Below are 12,614 nucleotides of genomic sequence, written 5' to 3'. Positions count from 1 at the left end.
TTTTTTGCCATATTGCCTAGCCCTAAATATATCTATTGGGTCAGCATTCCAAGGATTGTTAGGTTCTGTATTAAAAGGCCAAGCATCTTAATGACGGAGTCAGTTTAGTACAAATTAGAAACACGTCACTTCACAAATCACATGAAATACAGAGACAAAGGCAAGTCTTCCTAAATATAATCAGTTATGGTCATAATTTTAATGCATCCTACTGTACTGCATAACACAATGTCCCTCATGTATGACTCTTGGTGGCCTTCAGCCACAGAGCTATGTTAATCAGTGAAATCACCTGTTGAAGTGTTTGGTTGGAAGGAAAACCTGCTTACACATGGCCCTCCATGGCACATGATTCCCCACCCCTGCTGTAGTGTATACCGCCCAACTGATCAACTTTTGTTTTTTGCCTAGCTTCCTCAAGTGTAGCTACATGTGGTGCTCTGCAAAAAGAAATGATTTAACTGGGCATGAGGATGTATGGTGGGTGTTGACCTGGCAGAGACATGAGTTCCTTTGCCAAACTTCTCTAAGCCTGAGTGAAACAGCCGAAGGTTGCTGTCACAGCAAGAAGAGATGCAGCGAATAGAGGGGTCAGCAATTCTGCAGCTAAACACAAATCCACCCCAAAATACCAAAATGTCATCTGCAATCTTACATTATGAATGTCTGTAAATACCAATATGGTATACATTACATACACAACCTAACAACATTGACTGATAAGCTCTGACTGTCCAACATATTGGGCTGTAAGTAATTTAGTTTGCTAGGAATACCTGAGGGAGGAGCCAGTCTATAATATTTTGATTTCACCCTCATCCTCAGACTAACTAGAAGCAGGGAAAGCATTGCGACACCATTCTACCTCCTCTCAATACAATCTAGTTCACCCAGCAGCCAATCTCTAACTTTCTGTAAATCATCTTAGCAAATAATATAGCCAGAACATCTAAAAAAGATTGTGTCCTAAAATATAACTAAAATGTCAGTGTCACATCATGATTTGAGAAGTATCCCTGTCGTGCCATTTTTATATAAATACGATACAAATTATCACAGGTTAAAAAAAAATATGTACAGTGGGTTCAGACAGATTTCAGACTCCTTCGTTTTTTTCACATTTTGTCATGTTGCAGCTTTATGCTAAAATCATTTAAATTAATTTCTTTCCTCATCAATCTGCACTCAATACCCCATATAACAAAGTGAAATCAGAATTTTTTGCAATTTATTAAAAATGAAAAACTGAAATATCACATTTTCTTAAGTCTTCAGACCCTTTGCTATGACACATTAAATTTACATCAGATACCTTCCATTTTGCTTGTTCATCTTTGAGATGTTTCTACACCTTAATTGGGATCCACCTGTGGTAAATTCAAGTGATTGGACATGATTTGGAAAGGCACACACCTGTCAATATAAGGTCTCACAGCTGACAATGTAGATCAGAGCAAAAACCAAGTCATGAGGTCAAAGGAACTGCCTGCAGAGATCAGAGACAGGATTGTGTCGAGGTACAGATGCGGGGAAGGCTACAAAAAAAATTTCTGCTGCATTGAAGGTTCCCAAGAGCACGGTGGCCTCCATAATTCTTAAATGAAAGAAGTTTGGAACAACCAGGACTCTTCCTAGAGCTGGCTGCCCAGCCTAACTGAGCAATCGGGGAGAAGGGCCTTGTTAAGAGAGCTGACCAAGAACCCGATGGTCACTCTGGCTGAGCTCCTGAGATCATGTGTGGAGATGGGAGAAACTTCCAGAAGGACAACCATCACTGTATCACTCCACCAATTTGGGCTTAATGGCAGAGTGGCCAGACAGAAGCCTCTCCTCAGTAAAAGACACAGGAAAGCCTGCTTGGAGTTTACAAGAAAGCACCTAAAGGACTCTCAGACCATGAGAAACAAGATTCTCTTGTCTGATGAAACCAAGCTTGATCAGTTTGGCCTTAATTCTCAGTGCCATGCTTGGAGGAAACCAGGCACAGCTCATTACCTGCCACATACCATCCCAACGGTGAAGCATGGTGGTGGCAGCATCATGCTGTGGGGGTGTTTTTCTGCAGCAGGGACTGGGAGACTGGTCAGGGTTGAGGGAAAGCTGAACAGAGCAAAGTAGAGAGATATATATACTTAATGAAAACCTGATCCAGACTGGTCAGGACCTCAGACTGGGCCGACGATTCACCCTCCAACAGCACAATGACCCAAAGCACACAGCCAAAACACTGAGGAGTGGCTTAAGGACAACTCTGTGAATGTACTTGAGTGGCCCAGCCAGAGCCCTGACTTGAACCCAATCGAACATCTCTGGAGAGACCTGAAAATGACTGTCTACCGACAGTCTCAATGCAACTTGATACATCTTAGGAGAATCTGCAGAGAAGAATGGCAGAAAATCCCCTAATCCAGGTGTGCAAGTCTTGTCATCTCATACCAAAGAAGACTGGAGGCTGTAATTGCTGCCAAAGGTGCTTCAACTCAGTACTGAGTAAAGGGTCTGAATACTTATGAGAATGTGATATTCCAGTTTTTCATTTTTTATAAATTTGCAAAAATTTCTAAATTTCTGGTTTCACTTTGTCATTATGGGGTATTGAGTGCAGATTGATGAGGAAAAAAATGAATTTAAATGATTTTGGCATTAAGCTGCAACATGAAAAAAGTGAAGGGGTCTGAATACTTTCCGAACCCACTGTATATTACTAGTCAAAAGTTTGGACACACCTTCTCCTTCAGTGTTTTTTCTTGTTTTTAATACTTTCTACATTGTAGATACATACTGAAGACATTAAATATATGAAGCAAGATGTGTGGAATTATGTAGCAAAGAAAAACTTGTTAAATAACTGTAAATATGTTTTATATTTTAGGTTCCTCAAAGTAGCTGCCCTTTGCTTAGTTGACAGCACTGCAGACCCTTGTCCTTCTCTCAATGAGCTTCATGATGTCGTCACCTGAAATGGTTTTCACTTGACACGTTTGCCTTGTCAGGGTTCATTTGTGGACTTTGTTGCCATCTTAATGGGTTGGGACCATCAGTTGTGTTGTGCAGAAGTCCGGTTGGTACACAGCTGTCAGCTCTATTTGACAGCTGTTAAAATTCATATTATGGCAAGAACCAACCAGCTGAGTAAAGAGAAACTACAGTCTATCATTACTTTAAGAACTGAAGGTCAGTCAGTCCGGAAAATTGCAAGAACTTTGAATGTGTCCCCAAGTACGGTCACAAAATACATAAAGCGCAACGATGGAACTTGCTCACATGAGGACTGCCCCAGGAAAGGTAGACCAAGAGTCTCCTTTGCCGCTGAGGATAAGTTCATCCAAGTCACCAGCCTCAGAAATCGCAAGTTAACAGCACCTCAGATCAGAGCTCAGATTAATGCCACACAGAGTTCTAGTAGCAGAAACATCTCTGCATCAACTGTTAAGAGGAGACTGGGCCAACCAGGCTTTTATGGTTTAAATAGCTGCTAAGAAACCACTATTAAGGAAAAGCAACAAGCAGAAGAGATTTGTTTGGGCCAAGAAACACAAGGAATGGACGTTAGACCAGTGGAAATCTGGGCTTTGGTCTGGTGAGTCCAAATTTGAGATCTTTGGTTCCACCTGCCATGTCCTTGTGTGACGCAGAAAAAGTGAGTAGATGGTCTCTACACGGTGGTCCCACCGTGAAGCATGGAGGAGGAGATGTGATGGTGTGCGGTTGCTTTGCTGGTGACAATGTTAAGGATTTATACAAAATTGAAGGCACACTGAACCAGCATGGCTACCACAGCATGCTGCTGTGGCATGCTATCCCATCCGGTTTGCGTGAAGTTGGACCTTCATTTGTTTTGCAACAGGACAATTATCTCAAACACCTCCAAGCAGTGTAAGGGCTATTTGACCTTGAAGGAGAGTGGTGGAGGGCTGCGCCAGATGACCTGGCCTTCACAGTCACCTGACCTAAACCCAATTCAGTTGGTTTGGGATGAGATCGACAGCAGACTGAAGGCAAAAGGGCCAACAAGTGCTCAGCATCTTTAGGAACTCCTTCAAGAATGTGAGAAAACCATTTCAGGAGATGACCTCATGAGGGTAATTGAGAGAATGGTAAGAGTGTGCAAAGCAATAATAAAAGCAAAGGGTGGCTATTTTGAAGAATCTAAAATATATAACATGTTCTGGGTTATATCATACTTTTTGGTCACAACATAATTCCATGTTTTCATTCATAGTTTTGATGCCTTCAGTGACAATCTATAATGTAAATATTCATGAAAACAAAGAAAAAAATACATTAAATGAGAAGGTGTGCCTAAACTTTTGACTGGTAGCATATGTGGTCTCAGTAATCAGACATAATGTAGGTATTACTGTGTATACAAAGCAGGGAAGGCAGATCTGATCATAAGTGATCACTGAAGATGCAATTTAATGCCAAGTAATTCACTTAGACAATGTGACCGGATGCATCTTAATGCAAGGCAAAAGCAACAAACTTAATTGATGAAACAGAGAAGCAAGGTCCCAACTGTAAATAACAACATGCAGTAGACCCCCCCCCCCCCCCCCCATTGTACTGGAATAAAAGGAGAGTGACCAAATATTTTTCATGAACCATGACATATAAAACTCAAAGTCATCTGCTGCACATTAATCTATATATAAAACATAACTGCTGCGAAAATGACTATGCCATCTTTGTCTCCAAGCAGATAACACACCTGCTGCTGGTGTCATCAACAATCATTCAACAACTCTTAGCTTTCTGCCACAACTAGAGCCTGTAAACTGCTTCACGTAAGATTTTTCTGGAAAAGCCTGCATCTGCGGACTTAATATTATTGCCCAACTTTTTCTATTTGTAGGGGAAGTAACATGACATATGAATACCAGAGATATAATCTTAAAATGGTGCAATATGTATACTGCTTGTACAGCTGGAGGGTATAGCACACTTGTGTACTGACACAGCAGAAAAGGGAATGTAGCCTTACATCAGCCTAGTAAAGATTAAAGACTCAGCTTTAACATACATGCAAAAGAGTACTCTCACCTCCTGCAGTGCTAATGTAACTGAAAACAGTTCAATTTCATATCCAACATTTGGCTTGACATTAGATTTACCCTGCTAGAAATCAACTAATTTAGTCTGTACAAATCCTGACTGCCCAAGAAATCACTGTTCATCCACTTTGTCTCGATAAGAAGGACATGCTGAATATCTCCTCTAGTTCACAAAGAGAACCTTTCTTTCATACAGGATACCTCCCCTGTCAAGAGCACTCAGGTTACGAAGGGACCTAATCCCAATGTGGGCCAGAATTACAAAGCCATTCCTCACTCCCAGTCAACTACAACACAAGGGAGCTGGCTCAGAGGGCCAGCTCTGACTAAGAGACTGTGGAGACATGCAACAGTAGGAGGAGGCTTTTGATATCCCTGCCTCAGGTACAAATGTTTGCTGACAGCTTTGTGACTTAGACTAAGGCCCTGTCCACACAGGGATGAAAACAATCTCATTTTAAAAACCTTTTCCTTAAACACAGCATCGTCTGCCAGCCCTGTAAGGAAGGCAACGCTGCCACAGAAATACACCAAAAACAGAAGAAGACATGGAGCACGCACATACGGGTTAAGGCAGGGATGGGGCAATGGCGACATTGTCTCAGAAAAGATGCGTATGGGTTGTAAACCAGATTTGTTGACTCAAGGACTCATTTCTTTTTAAAAAAAAATCATTGTATTCCGGCTCCCAAAACGCCGGTTCCATGTGGACGAAGCGCCCATAGGTTAAGAAAAAACTTTTACAGATACTCCTGAAGTCAACCAAATCAGGCACTGAGGCAAAGACTGATTGCAATTTTTTGGTCTTTGACCAATTGATGAAATGGAGGAACAGGTCAAAGTTGGGAGTGAGGAATTGTATTCTTTGTTTGTTGATTAACAGCAGTTGGCAAACTGCTTTTGGGTGCATATTGCTGCAATCTTGTGAATCAAAACATGGGTCACACCAATAACAGGCCCAGTGACATGCCTACACTACTGCACAACCACCATAGTGTCTGATTCAGTCTGAAACCAGCCTTCGGGTTTATTTATTATTGTGCTGCAGCAAGCACAAGTTCCCTTTACTATTGTGAGCCGGTGTGCTTGTGTCATTCTTCAGTTACTCTCCTGAAATTCCATTGTGCTGAGTTTATTTGTTTTCTTCAAACATTAACTATCTATGATCTTAGTCAACCACAAAATCACTGGCTGGTTTGAAACAAGTTTTAAAAAGCAAATCAAACCAGAAAGCAACCATATACATACAACTGTATGTCCAACTTAGGTGGTCAACCAGTTTTAGAAAAATGAAAAATCCAATATGGCTGCCAAAAGAAGAGAAATTGTGACAACATACATTCCTCAAAGGGCTCTATCATGTTGAAAGACTACAACATTTAAAAAAATCCATCAAGCCAGGTTTCAAATACTTAAGATGGTGTAAAAATAAAAAATCCAATATGTCTGCCACAAGAACTTAGCAACAACAAGCAAAAACATTGGGGCTCAAGCTTAACACTATATTAAAAACACATGTACAGTTTAACAGAATGGGTTTTATTTGTTAATCTGGTGTTCCTCCAGTTCTGTGCTGAAATCAACAGTGAACTTTGTCCCAGCCCATCTGCTAATTCATATGAAACCCATGATACTTTGCTTGATCAGGCAGTGATTGTATTTTGGCATGATGGCTAATCAGGAAGATGCTGTCCATGATGGTGGACCTTCTCTTACGCATGCGTACTTGCATTTTTGGTTGACTCGGATTATAGACTGAAAAATGGTGACTCAAACTGAGCAGATCATTTTGGAGCTAGAACGTCTAAATGTTGAAGGACAGTTATAGAAATAAATGAAACACACAAAAGAGTAAGTAGTTAAAACACAGATGAAGTGCACATCAGACCATGATTCAAAGCCTAATTAAGCCAGCACTAATGAGCTATTGCACATTGTATTTTAGCTCTTCAACTGCATGCACACTTTCTACATTAAAACAGGTTTTGTTCAGCAAGATAATCACTGAAATTCGGTATTAAACAACTGAATTATTCAAGACATGAGTATTCATAAGCTTAAGTATTGATAGAATTTATTATTACATAGCTCAGGCGTCTCTCACTCTGCGTCAACGCAGTTCCTACATACAGGCGCATGCAGTACACAAACACACAGACACACACACAAAAGGTCAGTGCGCTCCTCTTAACCTGTCTGTGTCTGATCCATTGACATTTTTATCAGCAGGAAGTTTTCTAGTCACCCCAAAACCCAATGCATTTGTTTTTGTTTTCCATGTATAAATTCACCCTGATCAGTTTTCACAGCAGAAAGCTGCACGTGGAGACTTGCTGTAAATGATGTAGTTTGTTAAAACAGTCGAAACTATCGTGATGGTGAATGACATCAACAACAACCAGGTGAACTCATAAGATTTAACAACTATATCAGGAGGCCTTTATATTAAACTGGAGAGTCTGTGTCTGTCAGAAACTGTCAGACCTTCTCAGAGCAGAGTGAACAGGTGGGCACTAATCAATCGTGGATGCCATCATCCTCTTAGACTGATTAATAAAATAAATAAAAATGCCAGAATTGGCCACAAACTATACCTGAGTGTCTGCACAAATAAAGTCTCTGTGTGTGAAACACTGCAGAGTGTAACATCATGCTGTGTGCAGACAGTCTGCTGTCATTAGTTTGACAGGAAGACAGAGAGGGACATGTCTAGAAGGGAACCATCATCCTGAGATCTGGGAAAGACTGTCTTGAGTTTGACTATTTTCGTAGAAACAACAGACATAAATCTTACAAGAGTTGTACAAATAAAGAGTTAACCATCTAGACCAGACCTGGGCATTTTACGGCCTGTGGGCTACATCCAGCCCTTTGGGCATCCCTGTCCAGCCCGCGGTATATCAGTCATAAACACAAATGAACAAGTGTTTGTACTGTGCATGCAAAACAACTGTGTTGCTTTTATTTTGAAAAGCCTGACATTTTTATTATCTATGTATGGACGTACGTATTTGTGTCTGTCTACCCGCACAGCGACTGGTGATGCTAGTTAGCTACAACTGCCCCTCCTGATTTCGAATGCCATGTTTTCAATAAGACATGGACTGCTAGATATTTCTTTACAGAAGTTGAAGGTAAAGCGACGCTGTGTTTACGGATTACAGTCTGAATCACAGCTCCCCCACAGACTGGATTTTTCTCACTGAACAAGTAAATTTTTTAATGAATATTGAGAAGAATTAAGTTCAAGTCATTGTTGGTGTGGCCCTCCAACACAGTTCAGATTTCTCACGTGGCCCTGAGTAGAAATTAATTGCCCAGCCCTGTTCTAGTCAGACAAGGTGCGCATCTCCAAAAATAAAAAAATCATGTCGTGGTACCGGTGTTTTAATGTGGTAGGCCATCATAAATAAAACACTACTTACTGAGCCACAGACAGTCACTAAAATACTGATCATTGACCTGTTGAGATTGAAAAAGAACTCATATCCTTTACTTAAGTAAAAGCATTAATACCACAATTTAAAAATACCTAATTACAATTAAAAATCTTGCATGTAATTATTTCCTTTTTTTGAAAAATCAACATTATTATTGCTTTTGTTGTACTTTAGTGGCTCTCTTCTTGGTGTTTTTGTGATCACTAAATACAGACAAGCAACCTCATAGGAGGAGAAAAAGGTGGCATGTTGGTGAACCAATCCCCTGTAGGACCCTGTTTGTACTTCAGTAAAAAGTAAAGTAAAAATATTAAAAGTAAAGGTACAGTCAAACTAAAGTTACTTTACTTAGTACTTTTACATAAGCATTTCATACTTTCATCCATCTAAGAGACTTGTCTTATTTTCTCTTTTGTATAGTACCATTGCTCTGACATAGAGCAAAAGTAACAATCAAAAACTTGCAGAATGCGCAATAATTCTTATCCGATTACTTGAATAATTGCCAGAATTATCAAAAGATGACCAGATAACTTAAAGAATCGATCGCTGCAGCCCTAGTAAAGACAACCTTTTAGTTTTGGAATGTTGACAAGAAAAGGGCATTCAGGGAACTCATTCAAAGGTTGAGATGAACTTTTGATATCATTAACAGCTGAAGCCTTTTTGTGATGGTTGAAAAGGGATGGGAAACAGTGTTATTGATGCTTTATTATTTTTATATAGAACAATGCTAAAGGGGTTAGTTAAAAATGTAACCTAAATGTTATATGTCCTTCTTTCTAAGACATTCAGCTGCCCATGAAAGTTTATCCATGTAGTATCGTATCAAACTTAACTCTCATACACACATAAATACGATAATAGTAGAATGGCTTTCAACAAAATTTGATTCAGTCACCTAACCACAAACACCTATCTGACAGACAAATGGCAACGGTCAAATAGCTGTGTATGAACATCGATCTTCTGTGAGCCATTTCACTCTTTCAAAACGTACCCTTTTTTTAACAACGGTGTGTGACCTGCCACCGAGAGCAGTGACAACCTCACAAATTGTTGTGAACTGTAAAGTTGTGTTTGTCTCTGTCACTGCACCACTTGGGGGGAAGGAGGCCCACTGTTGTTTGTGTGCCCTCTAGCAGGTAACTAGGCCTCTAGTCCCCTCTACAGGACCCCCTGCCAGGACAGCTGGGATGATGGGGGATCCACACCCTAAGATAACAGCACATTTTAAGGGCTGGATAAACACAGAGCTGTTCACAGGCGGTGCGGAATGCACAGGAATGATTTGTTTAGTCCCTGTTTTAGCAACATGGTGATTAGATATTTTGATGGAAGATATTACTACCACATCCTCCACATCCCTAAAACCCCCACTGGCAAAATACATCTGATGTGTGTGGCAAAACCAAAACATTTTCAGCAACTGGGAGCTCTGTTACAAAGTAATTAAAAAAAACAGATATAGATTAGATGATTCTTACATCAGACTTCAAGGCGCTTTAGTTGCAGTGTTGTGACCTCTTCTTTATTTGATTTTTTTGTTTTGTTTATTCTACAGTTTTAAGAGGGTTAAATAGATGCGGCTCAGATCTCACAAGCTCTAATGCAATGTCAAAAATATGAACACAAATACCGCTAACAACGTGGCTACCACCTGTCTCCAATCTACCCCTACCCCCAGTTACTCCTGATCTCATTCAGGGATAGTAGGCTGTGGGATACAGTTACCAAAGTGCTAGCCTCTCTGGCCACTTCAGAAAACATAGTGGAGTGTGACAATTTAATGATACGGTACAGTCACTGTGACATCATTGTATCTGCAGGGAAAACCCCATGTTAGGTAGAATAGTGAGACAGGTTTATAATGTAGGTGTTGAGTGACGTGTGCATGATTTCAACACATAAAAGCTGAAATGAAAACGTAAGTTACTTACCAGAATAGGATCCGTGGAGAACTTGATTTTCCTCTTTGGGGGCGGCCCTTCTTCATCCGACAGCCCAGGGACCTCATAGCAGTCATCATATTCCCTGTGCAGGTGATCCTCCTCCTCCTCCTCCTCCTCCTCCGCGTTCTCCTCCACTTTCTCATCCATAAGGACCTGTTCTACATCCTTGTCATCCACAAACGCTGCATTCTCAATACCATACACTACTGGTGAGGCCCTATCTGTTATGTTCGGTCCCCCCTGCTCCTCCAGTTCGCTCTCCTCTTCTACAACCTCTTCTTCTTCAAGGTTATCTTCACCATCATGACCCACAACTAAAATTTCTTCCTTACTCTCCTCTTTCAGCTCACATCGCTCATCGTCCTCCAAGACTATACCTTCACCCACAGGTTCTACTATCCTGTGTGCCTCCTTTTCTCTCATTGTGACATGATGAGGAGGGTGACAGTTCTGTTTTTCAAGCGCAAAGGTTCTTTTCAGGTCCACTGGTGGGTCTTTGGGTTTTTGCACCCTCTGCTCTTCAAACACATTATCGTCAACCTTCTCTTCTTCATTCTCCTCGCTTTCAGACGACTCATTCTGAACGACTACTAGCTCTGCCCGCACCATGCCCACACCCCTAGAGTCCAATGATGAGTTTTGGCTGGCCATCTTATCCCTGGTAGGACTTTGCACCACATCGTTCTTACTCTTGGCTTTGTCAGAATACTTGGTGTTCTGGGAGGCACCAGCTGATGGAACAGGCTGCTTCATGTCCCTTGAGTGTGGACTACACAGCTTGCTGTCATCCCCACTGACAGATGTCCTACTCAATCCATCCCCAGATGAATACGAACGCTTATAGCTTTGGCTAACTGAGGTTGTTTGCTCTGGTGACAATGGTTTGTGAGGGACATCAGTTGTTGGAGATTTGTAAGCTGCATTGGTAGCTGGAAATGTTGGTTTAAGCCCAGTACAGGAGGATGCTGGTTTGTTAACAGCACAAGTTGTCTGGGGTATATGTTTGTTGGTGGCATCAGGAACAGCTGAAGTGTTAGAGACTTCTTTAGCATGAGATGTTGTTTTGTGCGAACTGCCCCGTGTTGGTGACATAGGCAGTGAGTGTTCAGTGGTACTGTCTGGTTTAGGCGACACCACCCCCCCTTTTGTAGCAGCTGTGTTGTCCTCTGAGTCATTCAAAGCCATGTAATTCTCCAACCTCCTGGACATGGGTCCTGCATTTAATGACGCTCGAGACATATGTTTTTTCTCACTGTCAGCATTCTCCTCTGAACGACACTTAACTGCCGATGTAGGAGTTTGGTCTGATTTAAAAGTGGTCTCAGAGGATCCTGATACTCTACGTGGGCTTTTCCCTTCATCAGAAGCACTTCCGAGAGACAAACGATTTACTACTCTGTTTGATGACTGCTTCTCAACCACAGGCTGCTCTGTGATGCCCCTCTCAAAGAGTTTTCTGGTCACTGAAAACTTCTCTGCCAAAGCCACTTTGTCAATCTCAACATCCTCTCCCTTGGGAGTTTTATCTAAATTGGGGGATTCCGCACTGCTGTTGAAGTTGACTCTGTGTGTGCTAGCTGGCTTTGGTGGGGTCACCTGGGACACATCAGGCTTCAAAGTAATTTTAGTATCTTGGCACTCCAGTTGCTGACCATCCATCTGTAAGAATATGTTCTTGATCTTATTTACTCTGGTTCCGAAAGGTCTCCCCCGTGAGTCCTCTCGCGTGTCGCTGGATCCATTTGCATATGATTTACTGGCGCCTTCAGACTTTGGACCATCAAAGGTGCATTTGATGGCGTGGAAGTCGGATTTGTATGCATTTCTGTGAGGGGACGCACTCCTCAGAGTCCTCTCACCTCCTTTACTTTCCGCTTGGATCATGTTTTCGTATCACGTTTCCCTTACAATTCAATTTCAAAGACGGGTTTGTTTGTTTGGGAACTATTTCCTCCACACCTCTTACGCAGGCGGTGCCATGGGTCCGGCGGAGCTTCTTCAACTAAACACTCAAATCATCTGCGGAAAAGAACCAGTAAACTTTTTAACAATGAGACACGATCTCTCTCACAGTGACCTACATAGCAGTTAAATATTCTTATCTTATACACAAGCAGAGCAAAAATAGCGTGAAAGGTCACTAAAGGTAAGTCATACTGGTGTAGCTT

The 12,614-nt window shown here is 41.5% G+C and overlaps 2 protein-coding genes across 6 annotated transcripts in view; one reads left to right on the top strand and one right to left on the bottom strand.

Annotated features, from left to right (window-relative positions):
- ppp1r9ala (protein phosphatase 1 regulatory subunit 9A-like A) overlaps positions 1-12,614 on the bottom strand; it is a 33,366-nt gene that overhangs the window by 20,285 nt on the left and 467 nt on the right. For all 3 annotated transcript variants that reach the window (XM_086220651.1, XM_086220652.1, XM_086220653.1), the window contains exon 2: positions 10,435-12,465. In XM_086220651.1, the coding sequence (XP_086076777.1) occupies positions 10,435-12,330 (1,896 nt within the window). In that variant the 5' untranslated portion in view covers positions 12,331-12,465. The remainder of the gene's footprint in view (positions 1-10,434; positions 12,466-12,614) is intronic.
- rapgef4a (Rap guanine nucleotide exchange factor 4a) overlaps positions 12,414-12,614 on the top strand; it is a 41,705-nt gene continuing 41,504 nt past the window's right edge. For 2 of the 3 annotated variants that reach the window (XM_086220657.1, XM_086220656.1), the window contains exon 1: positions 12,415-12,592. The gene's annotated coding sequence lies outside the window, so the exon portion shown is untranslated. Of the gene's footprint in view, positions 12,593-12,614 lie in introns of all 3 variants that reach the window. The other variant, XM_086220658.1, reaches the window with a different exon arrangement.

Source organism: Aulostomus chinensis, chromosome 12 (assembly GCF_037954235.1).
Source record: "Aulostomus chinensis isolate RoL2024-O1b breed Wild chromosome 12, RoL_Achi_v1.0, whole genome shotgun sequence".
NCBI classification, from domain to species: domain Eukaryota; kingdom Metazoa; phylum Chordata; class Actinopteri; order Syngnathiformes; family Aulostomidae; genus Aulostomus; species Aulostomus chinensis.
This window is presented reverse-complemented; position numbering and strand designations above follow the sequence as displayed.